General features: G+C 43.7%; 1 protein-coding gene across 1 annotated transcript in view; it reads right to left on the minus strand.

The window, feature by feature from the left end:
• HGSNAT (heparan-alpha-glucosaminide N-acetyltransferase) overlaps positions 1 to 20,226 on the minus strand; it is a 34,965-nt gene extending 14,739 nt beyond the window's left edge. Inside the window, exons 1-9 of the mRNA XM_083175443.1 lie at positions 19,636 to 20,226; positions 19,149 to 19,261; positions 16,639 to 16,766; positions 14,073 to 14,194; positions 13,697 to 13,766; positions 11,001 to 11,070; positions 1,735 to 1,838; positions 1,521 to 1,597; positions 1,108 to 1,138 (exon numbers count right to left, since the gene is read on the minus strand). Coding sequence (XP_083031569.1) covers positions 1,108 to 1,138; positions 1,521 to 1,597; positions 1,735 to 1,838; positions 11,001 to 11,070; positions 13,697 to 13,766; positions 14,073 to 14,194; positions 16,639 to 16,766; positions 19,149 to 19,261; positions 19,636 to 19,753 — 833 coding nt within the window. The 5' untranslated portion in view covers positions 19,754 to 20,226. The remainder of the gene's footprint in view (positions 1 to 1,107; positions 1,139 to 1,520; positions 1,598 to 1,734; positions 1,839 to 11,000; positions 11,071 to 13,696; positions 13,767 to 14,072; positions 14,195 to 16,638; positions 16,767 to 19,148; positions 19,262 to 19,635) is intronic.
• Between the last annotated feature and the right edge of the window lie 598 nt (positions 20,227 to 20,824).

A 20,824-nucleotide genomic window follows, 5' to 3' on the forward strand; every position in this document is an offset into this window, starting at 1 on the left:
AAGGTATAATCAAACACAGGTAGTGGGTGGGGGGTTACAGTTTCCCAGAACCCCCCTCACTTAACCAGCAACCACAATAGCAATAGTATATAATACGATTACTAGAGCTGCTACCTAAGAAACAGAGTGGAGCTGCTACACATGCCCAGTAGTGGCAGCATCTTCTACAATTTGATGATGTACATCTGTGTGGAAAGCACCAATTGGAAGCAGACGAGGATTTGGTCAGAAAGAGTGAACTAGAATAAGGCCCTATGTGCCTGAACTGGCAGTGGCTTCATATTCACTGGACAGGCAGGCTATTACAGCAACCCTATGGGGCACCTAGGCACTGAAGCAAATGCAGCCTCTAAAATGCAGATTACTTTGTACGCATACATAAATCGCATGTGCGCACTGCAGATCTCCTGCAAAGAGATGGTAGGATTTGCCATTAGTAGCAGCTGTATTACTTCTTTAAAAAATTTAAATAGAAGTGTGGTAATAAACAATTAATATCACAGAAACAGAATATTGAGGTTTAATAATATACAATGCAGCAATAATTAGTGCCCCCCATCCGAATGGTCTGTAGCTCTAATATGCCGAGCTCCACTAAATTTAGTAAGACTAGTGTATGGGGGGAGAAGGATTTTGTGAGTTCTTAGCTATAAAAACAACTGTTTCCCCTATCGATTTCAATGTACAAGGCAAAAAACATCAAAAGGTACCAAGAAATAAATAACATAAGCTAAAAATGTAATTCTAATTTTTCTTCTTTACAAAAACTGAAAACTAGCATTTTGGCCATATTGTATATACAGTATATAAACAATTGCATATAAAAGAAAAAAAAAAAGTAGAGAAAAAAAAAAGGTGAAATGGAAAGGGGGAGCGTGGAAATAAAGCGAGATTTCAAAGAAAAGGGGGCGACATCACAATATCTTGGATCAGAAATATGTAATGCCTACTTCTTTACACATCAATAGACTTAAAACCAGTCATGGGACACTAAGCACCAAAAAACCACGGTAATCTTCATGAAAAAGGCACAGTATCATTAATGTACATTGGTCACATGAATGGGCTCTGCAATGTGTCACTGCAGGCTGGAAGAACAGTGCTTACCAAGGAAAAACAAGATCCGCTAGTGTTAGTCCTGTAATTAAAAAAGAAATGTTCATTCAAACCAGCAAGTGGTTAGTACATGTATATTTTCTAACATTTAAGATGCAGATATTACTGAAGATACTGTACATTAAATTTGGAATTAAATTAACTGCTGTATCTTAAGAACAATAATAATAATAATAAATAGTAGTTCTTTATCATCACCAACAGTTCCATTAAATTACTGTCCCTATGACACCCAGTGTGGCAATTAAAATCTTTAAAAGGGGTGTGGCTTTGTATGAGGGGGTGGTTTCTGTCAATCCATGGGTCGAGGATGTGCAGACTGCCTCTCTCCCCCCCCTCCCCCCCCATATCATATAAAAGGGTTTATAATAGGATAAACAGAACTAAGAAATGCTGATAGTTACCATTCCAGCTTTGATGTTTGAAGAACCAATAACCCCCTCCACCATAATTTACAAACACCATGATTATTAGTGCAAGCCTGAAACCAAAAGGTGAAAAACAAGGGTTATTTTTTTTATTTTATAATAAAAACCCTGACAATTACAATGTAATTTTATGGACATGCATTGTGAAATACACTTTCAAAGAGATCTGGAAAACTCATTTGACCATTACCCCCGGAATGTGTCAAGTGAACGGAGTCTCTGGGGAACATTACTCCATGTAGCCTGGTGTGCATCCTGGCTGCTGAGATCAGCCCTGCTCGGAGATCCCAGCTCCTTCAAAAAGAAATAAATAAAAAAAGTGAACGGTAGGAAGTACCATTATTGGACACACTACACTAATTGTAAGAGTTTAGCAACTAGCAAAAAACATTCTCACATGGGGCCTTATTCTGGATCACTCGCAGAGGCAAATTCTTTCTCAAATGAACAAAACCATGTGCACTGCAGGTGGGGCAGATATAACATGTGCAGAGAGAATAAAATTTGGGTGAGGTTTTACTTCAAAGTGAGATCTATATTGCAGTGTAAAAATAAAGAAATCAGTATTTTCACTGCACAGAAACAAAATAACTCACCCAAATCTAACTCTCTCTGCACTGGTTATATCTGCTACACCTGCAGTGCACATGGTTCTGCCCATTTGAGAAGGAATTTGCCTCTGAGTGAACTAAAATAAGGGCCATGGTGTGGATAGATCATGTGACATTTATATCTCTTCTGCTGCCGTCCCCCTAGTTTAATTTTTTTTTTATAGAAAAGCAGTAATATGTAAATTGCAACCTGCTCCAGCTAGGCGGTTATTTATTTATCTAACAAAGACTAAATAAGAACACAAAGTGCAATAAGCACAACCAAAGCAACACCTAACCAGGCAGGGAACACAGTATGTGAAAAGTAGGCTATACAAGGTGTGGCTATTACATATAGAGAGATTTTAGCAAGTACATTTTAACTCCATTCCCTTTCTATGTACTCCACTACCCCCGCCCCCCCCCCCCTTCCCCCTCTGAATCCACACGCAGCTGCAGTCTTATTTTTCCATTGGTCACTGGTGCTGTAGCTCTGTCAGCTTTGTCAACAACGCCATCATTTTTTTAAATTTAACTCAGTAACTGATGCATCCATTGAGTATAGATGTGACTTTAGGGAAAAGAAAGAAGTCACAAGGTGCTAGGTCTTGCCAGTATGAAGGGTGCTCTAGCACTGCAATCGGTTTCTTGGCCAAAAACTGCTACACAGAGGCATGTATTCAATGCTTTTTGCGAGTCAGGCTCACTGTTCGCTCGTGCATGTCACCGTGACCTCGCTGAAGCACTCACCACTTTCAATCATCTCCTCCTTTCTGTCTGTCTCCTTATTCAACGCTTCTGCAGCTCACCATCCCTTTTTGCGAACTCTGCATAATTATGCGAGGGGAAAAGGGTGAGCTGTAGCAGGAGAGATCAGGTTTCTCCTGCTCTCCAAGTGAGGTGTGCAGACTTGTGTTTGAGCAGTGTGTTCGGGGGATCTGTGGATTTTGGCTTCTGAACAGGTTTAAGGTTAGTGTTTTGTGCATTGTTTTTATTACAACACATGGCTGTGTGACAATTTTAATTGGGTTTGTGGCTGCAGACTGGTGCTGTGTATTTTGTCCTCATTTATTCTTATTATTGTGTTGTGCTTTGGCCTTTCAGTGCCCTGGGTTTTTATTTTATTTATTTTGTAATTGTTAGCGTTTTTAAATGCCTTTTTGGGGGCTTTGGTTTAGTTTTTTTTTTTTTTAATACACCCCTAAATTGTGGTTTTATGTTAGGTGGGGTCTCCCTGAGCTTCCCTGCCTGCTGCATGCTGTTTTATGTTAGGGGGGGTCTAACTAGGAGCATTACTGATTTCTTATTGGATACCATTAAAATAACTTATTAAATTCCAAATAAATTAATATAGAAGTACAGCATTATGGCACTTGCAATAAATACATTAGAGTACATTTTTTTTCATTTATAAACCATAAAAAACAAAAAAAATAACAACTTTAACAAAGATAGCCCTACAGTTCACCTAAAAAAGATGCCGAGGGAAAAATGGAGAACTGCTCTAAAAAAAGAAACCAGCAGGACTCGCAATTTGTGCATTGAATACACTTTTGGAGAGAGACACTAAAATCCCCATTGAACAGAAATGGTGAGAAGTGCAGGGTGAACTGAGTTAGCTTCGCAAAATATTTTTGGAGAAGCAACAGAGCTGAATAGAGGGAAGCACAAAATAGGAGAGAAAAGTTCACCACTCTCCAAAAAACATGCACTCTCACCGTTTTTTACGGCGACATAGGAGCATTGAATACATGCCAGAGAGTTGTGTGGGCTGGTTCGTTGTCCAGATATAGCATGAAACCACTTTTCCAGAGCTGTGGCCTCTTCTTCTTATGCTTTCCCACAAACTTTTTTGTCGTAATGTTAATTCACTGCTAAGTCTTCTTCTACACAGTTATATAATAATACAATTATATTCTTCTATTAAAGAAAACAATTAATATTCTTGGGGCAATAGTGTTTTCCAGAGGATTAACTGCCATTTTGTCTCAGGATCATACTAGGAGATCCATGGTTCCTCACAGGTAATAACTATCTAAAACATTTTAATCAAATTGAATTTGTTCCAAAATGTCTGTACAAATTCACTTTTGATTTTTTTTCTGCTTGGAAGTGAGAAGCCTTGAACCCATCTTCATGCAAACTTTTGTTGTGAGAAGATTTTGATGGAAAACTTGCCTAATGGCTTCTTTGTCAATGTTTGCCATTTCTGCTATACTGTAATTCGTATGCCGAGTAGATGATCAATTCAAACAATTGTCTCAATTTTGTTAGTTTTTGATGTGTGTGGCAGGGGCGTAACTAACCATTTTGCGCCCCCCCCGCCGCACATTTTTTCGGCGCCCCCCCCCCCCCCCGCACACACCTAACCTGCCCCCCCCCCCCCCTCTTCTTACCCCTACCTGTCCTGCTCTCTGCCGGGACCAGCCTGACCGTCACGGTCCTAGCCGGCTCCTGCTGCTACAATGAAAACTGACTCTTAGGAAATGGCTGCCCCATACTGCAGACAAAAAACTGTCTGCAGTATGGGGGCAGCCATTTTCTAACTGTCAGTTTTCATTGCAGCAGGAGCCGGCCGGGACCGTGACGTCAGGCAGGTCCCGGCAGAGAGCCGGGCGATACGCAGACCATGGGTAACTATAGCCCCGCAGCCCCCCCCCCCCCCGGCGGCGCCCCCAATTTCTCTGCACCCCCCCGCCACCGCGGGGGCTGCGGTGCTATAGTTACGCCACTGGTGTGTGGCCATCCATCATCTTCAGCATTCTTCCGACCGTCACTAAACATTTTGTGCCACACAAACACACGTGAACATGGCATAAAATCTGCCCCGTTTGCCTTGGATAGCAAATGGACAATTTGGTGGACAGTTACTTCAATTCAACTAATAATTTTATTTTAACACATTACTTTTGAACAAAGCATTTTTAGGACACACGGAATAAACACAATGTTTCATGTGACAGCAAATAATCTGTGTGAGAGGTGTGAAAAGTGCAAAAATGTTTTATATAGTCCAAGGTCAAGACACCTTGAAAAAGGGCTACTGCGGAAAGCCTGAAACCCGTTGGTGAGAGGAGGGGACACAACAGATGGTGAGACCTTTTTTTACTATTTCCAACTATTAACCCTCCTTACCCTGATCCGGATACAGGGAAGGAGTTATTTTTGGCCTCATCTATCTTTGTGTGGATACTTCTTAATTTTTGGTTTTACTGTATGTTTTACATGTCTGATGGATTAAATTACATTTTTGCTGAACATCTCATGATTGGAGACTCTTATTACTGGAGGAGAATACATGTGAACAGCATAAAAGAAACCTTTCAGTGAAAATAGGGCCTCATATTGAGGTGAGTGTCGGTTCAGCAGGATCCCTGTGCATGGGTGATATGTTTATACATTTTTATTCAAGTGATTTTAAGAACTTGTTCCAGACTTAAAGATATCCTTACGCGAAAATAGGGCTCTGTTATAAGGTCATCGAAGTTGGTATATTACAGGAAGCAGGGGCGTTTTTCAGTAAAAGAAAGATACCTTTATGTGCACGTAGGGACCTTACTTGAGGTCAGTAAGAACTTCAAGAGTCCCATAGAGAAATTGAAACCACTAGGGATAGTATACATCTGTGCAAGAAATTTTGGTGTACATTACCCTGTGGGGGTGTCATGTGTCATGTAGGATAGCACTGAAGTGTATTTCCATTTCCTTTTGCAATTGTATCGTGGTGGGAGACTGGTGACCCACGGACATACACACAGCTGCAATCCCGGGCGCGACCACTTTTCTGTTAAATTTTTGTTTTTAAAAAAAGTTTAAAGGCCTCCATCCACTAGTGCGAAATGCCTACTTTTTATGCGATTCTGACGCATCACATGATAAGCGACATCGCATGCCATTCTCCTGCAATGGAGATGTGAGACGCATTCCTGTGTGCCTCACATCGCAGATCCTATGAGCTGCCATGAATATTCATTACAGCCCGTAGCCCTTGCTAGGATCACAAAAGATACACAATCATGCCACCAGCAGCTGCCGGGGTATCACATGCGATAATTTTCCCTTGTGGATGGGACCTTTAATCTTCAGAAGAAAGGACAATATAGTCAGGCCCAATTTTCATAAACATCGGAAAGTTTACAGACAGGGACTGGCTCAATAAGAACTTGGCACACTGTACTAATGTGCACTTACTGAGCATCCAGATTCAGAAACTGCCCTAATGCAGTTTAGAAAATAGTGGAGAGTTAAAGGTACATCACTAATGATATAGATCAAGGAGCACGGTACAGTACATGGATTTAGCAATTTAACTTTCAGAATGTTTCAGATACTTGATTCTGGGCAGAGTTTAGCAGCCTTTTGGATTCTGCCCACTACCACAGTGAAGTGGGGTGTTCTTGGGGCTTGTATTGTGTTGAATTAAATAAATGTGGCCCCAAATCATGGTGCTGTACGGGAGGGAGAAGTTTTGAAATTATATATACTAAGATGGGAGTTCTACTGAATATAGGACGTTGCAACCAATCAAAATCTACTTAATTGTTTAGCACCGTCTAGAAAATAATAGATAGAATCTGATTGGTTGCCCATAGCAACATACCATATTCAATAGAACTATCGGTACTTATGTAGTATCTGGGCTGCCGATTTTCTGATTTCGAGCCTTACCTTAAAGGCCCCGATACATTAGGCTGACTTGTCCGAAGGACAAGTCGGACCTAATCTACTGACAACTCCCCTGGGGGTGGGGTCACATACGATTTGGCACTTGATGTGCCAGGTTTTGCATGCGATTTGTCACATGCAGTCCCCCCGGGAAGCTGCTGTCAGCGGGAGCCGGGAGCTGAGCAGGGCATGGGGGCTACAAGCAGGCAGCGGACGCAGCCTGTAGTACCTACGGTGGAGGGAGCCAGATGCCGAGTGGGGGACTGCAAGCAGGGAGCCAGGCAGGGGAGGCAGTGGGCGCACTGGTCCAGGCGGTGAACTCCGTGAGGGGACCAGAGACCGTGTAGCATAGGGGAAGCCGGGCAGCAGCGATGCGATGCTGCATAGGATTCAATGTCCTGTTCATTTCCCCACTATCCAAGTGGGCATGGAGTTGGATATAAACCTGTGGCGAGCGTAGCGAGTCACCGAGCCCGAAGCGTGGCAAGCCAAGCGAGGGGACGCAGATTTCTTAAAAAGTATTCTGTGTCCGCTCGCCACTGGTTTATATCCAACTTCATGCCCACTTGGATAGTGGGGAAAGGGAAAGGACCCCCTTTTCCCATTGAATTCTATGTTAAAATAGACCATTTTAACATCGAATCCTATGGAAAAATCGGGACCATCGCATCGCATACGATTTGGTCGCATGCGATGCTACCGATCCGACCCGATTTCTAAAGTGTACCATGTTTTTAAATCTATAATGAGATGCTGCTGTCTGAGTAACTGCATTTTATGTATGACAACATTATATGAGCCCTTCACTCCGTCTGATGTCCTCAAAGTGAGTGCTGCTTGTTTCACACTTTAATATAAAAATGTATCTTTGCCTTATTTTCCTTTCATTTGTATTGCAGTGGACACCTAGCATGTCCCTCCCCAATACCTATCCAGGTGCAAATTGTCTATGGTGTATAAAAAAAAAAAAAGGAATAGACAGCAGGGCCGTAACTAGGGGGGGGCTTGGGGGGAACGCGCACCGGGCGCTGGAGGCTGGGGGGCTCTGGAGGCAGGGTGTCGCTGGTGTGAGCAGCGGCAGCAGCGGGGAGCTAGCGCCGCAGACATAGATGTATGTCTGCGGCGCCGATGCCACATCAAAGATGGCCGCCGCCATGAAACAACAGACAGACACTAGAGGTGCGCTTGACCTCTAGTGTCTGTGATAAACACAGTGCGCGCCCAGCGATACGCTCTGGGGCTGGAGTCTGGACAAGCCCTGCCTGTCTCTTCATGGGGGAAACTACATCTCCCTCCTCCTGCAGCAGGCACCCCTTTCGCCCTGTCCCTGGATCCACTGGCTACCTGGACACCCTGCAGCTCCCCCCACAAATTGGTGAGTGCCCAGGGATTGACCCCCCCTGACCCCCCTGTACTCCCTTCCCCCATGTGTGACCCCTGTTACCCCCTTCGTCTGTGACCCTATCTGCCCCAATTTCCCTGGTGTCTGATCCCCTCTTCCCCATATATGTGTGTGTGTGACACCTTTTACCCAAATTAAAATGTGTAATGGGCATTACGGTGTGTGCTATAAATTGTAATGGGCATTACGGCATGTGATATTATGTGTAGTGGGCATTACCAGGGCCGTAACTAGGGGGGGGCTGGGGGGGGCACGCGCACCGGGCGCTGGAGGCTAGGGGGCGCTGGAGGCAGGGTGTCGCTGGTGTGAGCAGCGGCAGCAGCGGGGAGCTAGCGCCGCAGACATAGATGTATGTCTGCGGCGCCGCTGCCACTTCAAAGATGGCCGCCGCCATGAAACAACAGACAGACACTAGAGGTGCGCTTGACCTCTAGTGTCTGTGATAAACACAGTGCACGCCCAGCGATACGCGCTGGGGCTGGAGTCTGGACAAGCCCTGCCTGTCTCTTCATGGGGGAAACTACATCTCCCTCCTCCTGCAGCAGGCACCCCCTTCGCCCTGTCCCTGGATCCACTGGCTACCTGGACACTCTGCAGCTCCCCCCACAAATTGGTGAGTGCCCAGGGATTGACCCCCCTGACCCCCCTGTACTTCCTTCCCCCATGTGTGACCCCTGTTACCCCCTTCCTCTGTGTCTGTGACCCTATCTGCCCCAATTTCCCTGGTGTCTGATCCCCTCTTCCCCATATGTGTGTGTGTGACACCTTTTACCCAAATTAAAATGTGTAATGGGCATTACGGTGTGTGCTATAAATTGTAATGGGCATTACGGCATGTGATATTATGTGTAGTGGGCATTACGGTCAGTGGCATTATGTGTAATGGAAATTACAGCATGTAATATTATGCGTAATGGGCATTAGCGTGTGTGGCATATGTAATGAGCATTACGGTGTGTGTCATTTTGTATAATGGGCATCACAGTGTTTGGTATAATGTGTACTGGGCATTACGGTTTGTGGTGTAATGTGCTCTGGGCATTACGGTTTGTGGTGTAATGTGCTCTGGGTATTAGGGTGTGTGCTGGAATATGTACTGGGCATTACGGTGTGTTCTATAATGTGAATTGATACTACTATGTGACCACACCCCCCCCCCCCCCCAAAAAAAAAATGCACTGTCCCAGTTTAATGTCCCCCTTCTGCTGTCTATAAGCACACATAAATGGCTTCTGATTAATGTGTACTGGGCATTACGGTGTGTTCTATAATGTGAATTGATACTACTATGTGACCACACCACTCCCCCCCCCCCCCCTAAATTTTTAGCGCGCGCCTTAGGCGCGCACTTTCCCTGTTTACTGTCCCCCTTCTGCTGTCTATAAGCACACATAAATGGCTTCTGATTAATGTACAGTTTGGGACAGAAAGAAATGTCGCTGTGTGGTGCACCAAAAGATAAAGAGTCGATTAAAATGTAACTTTTAATGTTATAAGTTTTAAAAGTATAGCGAAATATAAAAAACACAAAACAGAAATGACATACAAATGAGACTTAAAAAGGATATATATTATCCTTACGACGTGGGGTCCCACACTCCTAATATTCAATTCCCACTAGTGTTGGGGTATAAGATCTGTCTATTGAATGTCTCGTATTTTTATATATACGCTGCGGGCATTAGATATGCATCATAAATTACCCCTTTCGTAGGGGAGAGTTGATACACGTTAAAGGTTGGCTGTTCCCAAATAAAGTTTGTAGCACCAATTATTATTATGCCGAGGATAGATAATTAGGCAAAATTATGCCAGAAATAGATAATCAGGCAAAGTGTCTACATAAGAGTGTCGATTGAACCAAACTAGCATTGATAGTATATGCACACATTATTGATGTGTAGGACTACTCTATCAATGGGCGTTCCTTATGTGTGCATATACTATCAATGCTAGTTTGGTTCAATCGACACTCTTATGTAGACACTTTGCCTGATTATCTATTTCTGGCATAATTTTGCCTAATTATCTATCCTCGGCATAATAATAATTGGTGCTACAAACTTTATTTGGGAACAGCCAACCTTTAACGTGTATCAACTCTCCCCTACGAAAGGGGTAATTTATGATGCATATCTAATGCCCGCAGCGTATATATAAAAATACGAGACATTCAATAGACAGATCTTATACCCCAACACTAGTGGGAATTGAATATTAGGAGTGTGGGACCCCACGTCGTAAGGATAATATATATCCTTTTTAAGTCTCATTTGTATGTCATTTCTGTTTTGTGTTTTTTATATTTCGCTATACTTTTAAAACTTATAACATTAAAAGTTACATTTTAATCGACTCTTTATCTTTTGGTGCACCACACAGCGACATTTCTTTCTGTCCCAAACTGTACATGCAACTTATGATGTCCAGTGGTAGCACACCCTCAAATGTTATGCAAATCTAATGATTTAAATACCTACTGAGGGGCCAGCACTCTTGACCTACATTTACCCCTTCCTGTGCGACTACCAACCTTCTCCTCTAAATTGGCTTCTGATTAATGTTTTTCTTTCTGTGCAAAACCAAATGCCAAATGTGTGCCTGCTTCTGGAAAAAAAATTAAAAAAATATTTATATATATATATATTTATATATATATATATATATATATATATATATATATATATATATATATATATATATATATATATACACTAAATGTATGTCTTGCCCCGGGCACCAGAAACCCTAGTTTCGGCCCTGTAGACAGCGACAATGGCAAAAAGTTAGATTACTCACTGAATTAATGAGACGATCAGTTTCAACAGGATTCATTCGTTTGCATAGCCAGTTTTGGACACTGCTCTGCCTGAAAAGAGAATACACAAATAATTACAAACACATGTATAGCAGATTCAGGAAGATGACATGTTGCCCTACAGATACTTAGCATACGTCAAAACCAAAATGCTGTCAATACACTAACATTGCCATAATCGCCACACGAAGGCCTGGTCTACTATTCATAAGACCACAAGGCACTGCATTAGGAAACATCCATGAGGCATATGGGGCCTTATTCGAGTTCACTCTTTCTGACAAAATCCTTTTTAGATGGACAAAACCATGTGCACTGCAGGTGGGGCAGATGTTACTTGTGCAGAGAGAATTAGATTTGGGTGGGGTTTTACTTCAAAGTGAGATCTATATTGCAGTGTAAAAATAAAGCAGCCAGTATTTACCCTGCACAGAAACAAAATAACTTAAATTTAAATAAATAACAAATTTAATTCTCTCTGCACATGTTATATCTGCCCCACCTGCAGTGCACATGGTTTTGTCCATCTAAGAAGGAATTTGTCAGAAAGAGTGAACTAGAATAAGGCCCATTGGCACAGTACAAAAAAGGGATGTATTCTTTCTCTTCAATGATAAACTGCGCCTGTAGATAACGGGACTGATGGACAATAAATCTGGCAAAACTCCTAAATATTATCTTTCCCACCATCCAAAAAGTTGGCAGGTTGGACAGAAAATCTGGTAATCTATGGGAGCAAATAACAGTTAGCCATTTGCTGCCAAACACAGAGTTAATTTGATTTAGCGAATTTGACCAAGCAATTGTTTTTGTCCACTTTCTGGTGTTTGGGAGCAAGTAGCCAATTGTCGTTTGCTCCTACAGAGTAACACATTTTCAGTCCCAACAGTCAGTGTGTGCCCAGCTTAGTATAATGTAAACATTATAAAAAAAAAAAAAAAAAAAAAAAAAAATATATATATATATATATATTGGAATGACCGCACTTTCACCCAAATGGAGACAGCAGTGGGGTGACCGGCAAAGGTACATGCAACAGCATGCCCCAATGAAATAAATAAAGTTTTCCACACCAGTACGTATGGAAGCAGAGCACTCTCCTTAAATCACAGTTCAGCCATGTGATATAAAAAAGAAAAGTTTTTAATTCCAGCTGGGTCAACACAGCATATAGCAATCAAGGTATACAAGCCCCGACGTTTCGGCCCCAATATGGACCTTTATCAAGGAGCGTTTTTCAATGAAACATCAAGTAGTCAGCGGCGCAGGAACAGCCTGGACAAGGGCAGGGTACATACATACACATATACATACATACATACATACACACACACACAGTATATAGTGTTCATTTCTAGCACCCGCTATCTTTGAAAACCCATGCAGTTCCTCTTCCCTGCCTGTGGTGTCGCTGTCTGCTGTTGTGCTTACAGCACAGTGTGGTCTGTATATCAGCACTGATATGCAGACCAGACCTGTGCTAGAATCACAACAGCGACACCCCAGGCAGGGAAGAGGAACTGCATGGGTTTTTAAAGATGGCGGGTGCTAGAATGAACACTAAGTATATCTATCTATTTATCTATGGTAGACTCAGAGACATGTGCATCTCAGCTGTTTTCTACTTGCAGCTGAAAGGGTGTAACAGAGTGGAGCTGGTGCACTCTCACAGTAACAACTGCTGTGAGGGCATGTAGAAGGAATTACAGGCTATACAGAGTTGTGCATAAGCATAGATCGCTCTTTTGCATCATATTTAGGTTTGGTGAAGGGCACGTGGATAAGGACAATGGCACATCCCTGCCAAGACCACAAGAACCACAAGCAGATACACTAGGGAGGTGCAATTGCGGATGTGTGTACAACATGGGTGAAAAGCCACATTTACGGGGTGATTCTGTCTTACTTGCAATATAGCGATTTCGGCCCTGTCGAACTCGCTATATATTGCAGGTGTTCGGACGGTGGGCGTTCGGACGGTGTCTCAGGAGCTCGGTAAGCTGCGATGTTCGCAGCTTACCAAACCAACCTGAATCAGGCCCTCGGCTCCATGTGCGCAGTGCAAAAGCAATTGTGGCCAACTTGCTGGTAAATGTGCATAAGCTCCAATATCTATACACAAGCTGCAGACTAGTCACGAGCACGGTCACATAAGTTTTAAGCCACGTTGAAAGCTTAGGGAAAGATTTTATTTTCTAAACACAGTAAGTTTATAGCAATATTTCCTGAAGCAGAAGTCTATGGCAATGTTTAAAAGATTGTGTACTAATAATATATTTTATAATCATTATTAAACAAAAGGATGTTTGTAACCGATCACAGCTGCCACCATTACAATAACATTAGAGGAACCGAAAATGCTGACCACATTAAATGAAAACAAAAATAAGTGTTGAGGCAAAGAACGAAAAAACAAATAGGAACACAGTCCTTTGTAGCTAAATTATAATGCAAAAAGTCAGGATATATATATATATATACACATACACACACACATATATATATATATATACACATATACACACACACACACACACACACATATATATATATATATATGTATATATACATACATACACACACACACATATGTATAGTTGAACTCCTCCTACATAGGACTATAAAGCAGACGTTCTCCACATATTTACATTTATTAACTTGGAATCTGCATACTTACCTTAATAAAAATGATCCCAGGGACAGAACAATAAATACTGCCACATAGATAAAAAAGGCTATGATGATGGCTACAAGAGAGAGATAAAAACAAAAGCGACTTAGAAAAACTGACTACATACAACAATAAGAAGTACATCATTTTGTGCTTTTTACCAATCGACATTCACAATGTTGACACAGTATTTTGGGGTAAAGGTTAGGAATCAATTAGGGCTAGGCTTAGAATAAAAGTGATTGGTAATTAGTCGCCATGACTGCTGGCAATGTTGACATTGTGAATGTCAACCTTATGTATGTTAACAAAATTATATCACATCCATTATAGTTATTTCATATTTAACAGAGGTGTTTTCTTATGTAGAGCTAGAACTTACGGAGGTTGGTGTACCCAGGGTTGTGATTGATAATTATTTCACACGTTACATTTTTGGTACTAGAATGGTTGGCCTTTACCCACAAGGAATAATTTCCAAATTCTCTAAATCTGTAGTGCTTCCTGTTGTAAAAGAAACAGGTCATTAGCATTATTGTTTTAAGCCAGTGATGGTAACCTTGACACTCCAGCTGTTGTTGAACTACACATCCCAGCATGCCCTGCATCAGTTTTACTATTTGGCCATGCTAAAACTGATGCAGGGCATGCTGGGATGTGTAGTTCAACAACAACTGGAGTGTCAAGGTTTGCCATCACTGTTTTAAGCAAAGCATGTAGTACGGTTTGCAAAATAAACAGCTGACAATGCAGACATCTGTAAGTCCCATGGCCCATGTGCAACTCTTCCCTGTCTGATAGAGATGCTCAAACTTACGTATTTGTGCTGGTTGGTTCCAGGGCATTAAGGAGGTCGATCTGGTTCTTACTCACTGTTGCGATTTTGCAACCGTGAGTGAGGTTTTAAATATTTATGCGCATGTGCAGCCGCTTGGTGCGAGCGGCCACGGTCAATAGATTATTCGCCTTCCGCACACAGCACTGCGGGTGGGGGGTGTGGGGTGGCAGGCCGTTGTCACACCAAGGTCAACGCCTAGCGGTTCATGGGTGTTCCCACAGTAGTTTGCCAATGATGCGGGGAGTGGGCAGCCGACGTCAGCTGCCTGCCCACTTCTCCACCTTAAAAGGTAGATCGGCGTCTTCCTTCTAAGGCAGAGAAACGCGGAATGTGGAGCCCCTTGCAGCCCGGTCACCAGCAATATTACAAGCAAAGCGGTCTCCGAATCTGGGCTACAAAGCCACTGACTATCTGGACACTCAGCACCTGGAGCGCACCCCCGCAGCAAAGGAAGGTAGTAAGCTCTGGGGGAAAAAAACGGTGTCCTTTTAAACATCCAGAAAAGACCCATATATTTATAACTGGGACTGGTAACTATACTTCTATTGCCTCATTCTAAAGAGACATTGATATTCAAGCCATATAAGCCTCACTTGGGCCCTTATTCTGATCGGTGCGGCCGGATCCGATTATGCGGCCAGGACCGTGCGTGCGAAACCCCGCCTTCCATACGGATCGCCAACTCCGTCCAAACGCGGTAAGAAGCTGGCCGAACGGACCGCACGTGTATTTTTCACGGAATACGCCTCCTCCATCTCAGGGAACCTCCCCCATCATTCGATGGTCGCAGACCATCGAATGCAGGACCGAGTGCTCCACCAGCTCCCGCAACCTCAGACCACACGGACATTTTTCCGTGCAAAAGCAGGGATCTGGGCGGGCAGCTGACATCCGGCAATGTCATATGTCCGCCCCCTACACGTGCGTCACGGCCGCATTACCATACGTACGCCCAGCGTTTGCATGGGAACGCCCATGAAACGCGGGGTGTATGCATATGGTAATGAGCCCAAATAGCCCTTCACGCCCCTCTCCACCCCCTGTTCGGAGTGTTCACATTTCATGCGGGACTTGGCCGTACTCCCCGCTCACACATACGCAGAGACGCCTCTGCACATGCGCAGACACAAAACATCGGCGGGACTAACGCACGCGGATATTACCGCACCGACCAGAATAAGGGCCTAAGAGACATTACAGCATTGCCTTATACTATTGCCTCAACTATTTTATATTTCTATGTTATATGTTGTATGTCTTGTACGAAACGAAAATGACCCTGAATCGAAGTGTGTTAACTGCCTTTGATGCAGATTCCTATGTGCAGCACCGGGATCGAAAGCATCTTCCAGATCGAAGGCAGTTACATGATGCTCTACGCAGGATTCGCCCCACATTCCCCCCCCCCCCCCACCATACGCCATCCTTGCCACCCTCCCTTCTGTTCGATGCCGGAACCCGCCGAATCCCGGTGGCCGTCGATATTGAATCAGAGTTACCCCAGTGTAGTGGAGTATTTCTGAGGCTTGAATTGTGTTCAGTTACCTGCTGGCCACTGCAAATTGAGGTGCTGTACAAGAGGGAGCAGTAATGAAGTGATATATACAACACCACACTCCCCATACTACCATCTCCCTGAGAGTACATTTAAAAAGTAATTATGTACAACATTCAGATTATTCTTAAATCATTATATTCAAATCATTGCACTGTAGTTAAAGCTGTGGCTGATTATTAACCCTTTGAGTGTCAACGTTGCAGTGAGCGATCCTCAAAATAACCGCCTGGATTACAGCGACTGTTCTTTCCGTATAAATAAATACAAGTACAGCCAATTTAATTAAAGTTTAATTAAATATTACATCCAAAAAGAGAACAGTCGCTGTGAGCGGCGCTGGAATTTTTAGCTGATATTTTAAGGATCTCTCACAGCAAGTTGGCACTCAAAGGGTTAATAAAAAAGGTTTGCTTGGCCACTTTCACTCAAAGGGTTAAGTGGTGGCTGGCGCTGTAAATGATCATGTTTGGAGAGAGGAAATAAAACGAACAATATTTGCACAAATAAAGCTGCAGTAAAAGAGCAATGTATAGAATTCTACTTCGAACTTACCGGCAGAGTTCTGTGTTCCCTGAGGTGTCATTAATCAGCAGGGTGATGGGGTGTCTAGTATCTACTACAGACATATCACTAGCTCTGTCTTTTGTTTGGTCTGTTACAGCTAAAGTTTGATACAAGCACTGTCAAAGCGTAAAGAAAAAAAAACATTACAAGTAGAAGATTCTTCCAATTAACTATATAGAACGTTACATACATACAATAAGAACAATTAACACATTTAATTTGTCCGCTGTCCTGGAAGAACAATAAAGAGGTCATAACAGCCTGAAACAAAATGCATAAACCTCATTTGGCCTGGATTAAGTGAAAGTCTGAAGGCCCATACACACTGGGTGATTTTGAGCTGAAAGCCGCTCAAAACACCAAGTTTGAGCGTCATTCAGCTCAAAATTGCCCAGTGTGTATGGCTTGGTGATAAGCGGTGATGCGCGCTCCTGCATCATCGCCGGGAAAGCCGCTCATCTGCTGGTATTACGAGCAAAGGAGTGGCTTTATGGATGGCTTTGCAAAGTGCTGCACTATGCAAAGCTGGCTGCCCCCCCCGCTGGCCACGCTGGGCCGGGGGAAAGCGGTTCAGTGTGTATGCAGCAGCTTTCCTCCCAGCGATCATCACTGTCCATACACGCTGGGCATAATCACCCAGTGTGTATGGACCTTAAGACTACTAAGCATTTGCCCTTTTGTTTCACTACAGAGAAACTACCCTCCAAAGTGTTATGCTTAGCTGTGTCCAGCACAGGAGAGTACATATGCTAGGGTAAGAAGTCTGGGGAGTAAATTAACTAAAGGTTCTAAAAATGAAGAGGCGATGTTGCCTTTATCAACCAGATTGTCTTTTATTTCTCTATTGCATACTAGAAAATGCTTGACATATCATCCGGTACTGAATACCCCCCATAATTTGATTGGTTGCTATGGGCAACATCCCCTCTTAATTTTAAGGGAAATTTACTAAGATGGGAGTTCTATTTCACATGGGATGTTGCCCATAGCAACCAATCAGAATCTACTTCTTTATTTAGCACCTTCTAGAATATAATAGCTAGTATCTGATTGGTTGCCTATAGAAACATCCCATGTGAAGTAGAACTTCCATCTTAGTAAGTTTCCCCCACAGGGTTTACGGTTATCAATTCAACAAGGACTCCGTAGACACCAGAAAGCAAAAGGTGATGGGATCCTGACGTGGGTGCTAAAAGCACATCCGCCTTCATGTACATAGAGACATTGAACAAAGGCATTCATTGAGAATAAAGAACAGTTTCAGAATATTAATATTTGTTGGCTATTTTACATTTTCCCTTTTTTCTTTCATATGTTTAGAGAATGGACAGATAAACTGAACATAAACCATCACCTCCGCTTAATTTATTAAATTTCAAAATGTGATCAAACAAAATAGGGGCCGCAAGCATATTATATCCATACAGATTGATCTAAAATAATGGCGAGATGAAGAGTTCCCATCATTGTACAAGCTTTATCAGTAGCAAACACTTTTATGTTACACAAACAAGACAGAAGTGGACTCTGCTCTCTGTTCATTTGCTTTACATTGGCAGACCCACTTAAATGTTTTCTTGGAAAACATTTCTACATCAAGCGTTACTGTTGCAACTTGCGAAAATATATTCACAGGCAAATTGGTGATTGGATTAGCATTAGCTCTATGCTGCAAACAACTGCAACTACAAAATAGGTCTTACAGCCCAAACTATTTTGTGGGAACGAAGGAAAAACCATATCTAACTTTTTGTGTCATTAGCAAAGTCCTGAAAAAACGTATATTTTGTAATTACAAGGAATACAAAAATGTGCACACACACACACACACACACATGCCATTTTCTTATCGATCTGACTAGATTACTTAGAAAATGACCCTATATCGCTGTGTGTGTAGGGAACATAGCGATTTCCGGGCATCGCTGTCGCCGATAGAATAAGCAGGGACCATAAATCGAATCATCGCCAATGTTCTCTCACAAGAGAACACTAGCGCTGACAGCTTGCTCAGCACACAGAGAGTTGTGTGCTGAGCAGCGCTACGTGCTGAGCGATCTAGCATCACTCTGTACACTCGCTATGTGTGTAGGCCCCATTAGAGTCCATTCTGCATCCATCTGTGATGTAGTAGATATATGTACTGTATTGTTAATGTACTTCACTACCATGAAGGTACAGGCATACCTAATGCTTGTGTCAACCTTCCACCCATGTCGACATATTTCAGGTGTCGACCTAAGCTATGTCAACCTTCAGTGGTCAACCCAATGCATCTTGACCTTTGGTTGGTTGACCAAATGACCCATACCCAAATGAATAACCTCACAAGTGGGCTACACAGTGGACACTCATTTGCACAGGCTGCAATTATATATTGAGCAAAGCCAATACCAACCACCTCTGAACCATACCATGAGCTTTGCTGACCCCATCTAGAGCGTCCCCTTCATGTACTTTACAATAGGGTTAGAAAAGAGTTTACAAACAGACTATACCTGGTAGCACTGGTCAGAGCGCCAATAAATTGTGAGCTTTTCATGGGGCAAGTCATAGTTGATTAACAGAATAGCTTGATCCATTTTCAGATGGGTCGGCCTTCTTGAATAACCTTCATTAAGAAAAATAAATTGAGAGAACTAGAGATTGCACTTATCCGGTCACCTTATATAGAGATGTTCATATTTTGTGACCTCTCCAATATATTCTGCCTTATGACAGTATGTAATTCATGTGACTAATGTAAAAATACAGACACAAGATTATAAGTAATTTCAGTGTTACTTATTATGCATTAGCACCCTACCCGTCGGCGGGTATCGGGTAGGGTGCTAGTCTCTGGTTGATGGGTAAGGGGCAGGGTGACAGTCCCTAGATGATGCGCAAGGGCCAGGATGTCAACACCTGGATTCCAGCCAGGTAAGGGCAGTGTGCCCTTACCTGGCTTGGGGGTGGGAGGCCCCCAAGCCCCTGTATGACACTTACTCTCCGCCTGCTGGCTGATGGAGGAGCTGGTGCAGGCGGCCATCAGCAGGATGAGGGTCAGGGCAGGCACAGGGAGCAGGCAAGGGGCAGAAGTGCCGTGGGGCCGCTCCAGCCGCATCCTTCTCCAGTCTCCGGTGCTGCGGGTACTCTCCTCCTTCTGGCAGCTGCTTTTCTGCTTTTTCCACCTCTTCCTCCTCCGTTTCCTTACTTCCTCCCTGTGCTCCAGGGTTTGCCAGGAGTACTAGTATCAGAAGCAGCAGGTCCCCGCCTCCTGTGCTGCGTGTTACACGGGGGTCTCTCCGCCGTATGCCGCATGTATACACGTTCTAGGGCTCACTGCCCTGTGTAACCCAATGACCCTTGCCGTCCTCGCTTCATGTGTAAGCAGCCACTGTGTGATGATGCTACAATGTTACTCCCGGAGGTGCTACCAGCCCCAGCAGCAGCGCCCCCCTGTGTGTATGGGTGGATCTGCGCTCCACCCTCTTTCATGTGAGTGCAATACACCCAGCGGCAGCACCGACGCTTTCTATACGCTGCGTGTTCCTGCGGTGACAGCTCCAGCACCTGTCACATGACAGTCCAGCGCCACCCGGAACTGCCGCAGCCCGGACCACGTGAGGCAGCGGACGGAGCAAGGGAGGGGCCCACTCCACCAATCAGCGCGAGAGGCGGCACAGCGTGCACTGCGCCACTGATGCTGCTGGAAAGAACTGTGATGAATTGATTATGGACTCATCTGGAGCTGCTCTCCAGCGGCTGTACAGTCAGTGCAAGAGCAGCTTCCTACAGTGTCCTGCAGCTGTACAGTCAGTGCAAGAGCAGCTGTGGTCATCATGTCATGCTGTACACCAGGAGCTGCTGTGATTAGTGTACAGCGCAGTGCACACTGCTCAGCTAAGTACGTGATCAGTGTTATGGGAGCTAGGAGTACAAATAAAAAAAAACGTGTTATACGGTGTTTGGGAGAGCAGGGATCCATACTGCATTGATCGGCATGGCAATCATTCGTAGATAGTAGAAATAGGCCCTGATTTTGGTTGACTTGGCAAGCTGTGAAGCTCACAGTTTACCGAGGACCAGAGGGTCTATCCCTGCAGCCCCCTCACAAAGACACATCCCCTCACATGTCCCTCTGGCGGAGATATCATTAGATGGTCGCCCACCATCCAATTAATTCTTTAGGCCT

Source organism: Crinia signifera, chromosome 1 (assembly GCF_055691185.1).
Source record: "Crinia signifera chromosome 1, ASM5569118v1, whole genome shotgun sequence".
Taxonomy (NCBI): domain Eukaryota; kingdom Metazoa; phylum Chordata; class Amphibia; order Anura; family Myobatrachidae; genus Crinia; species Crinia signifera.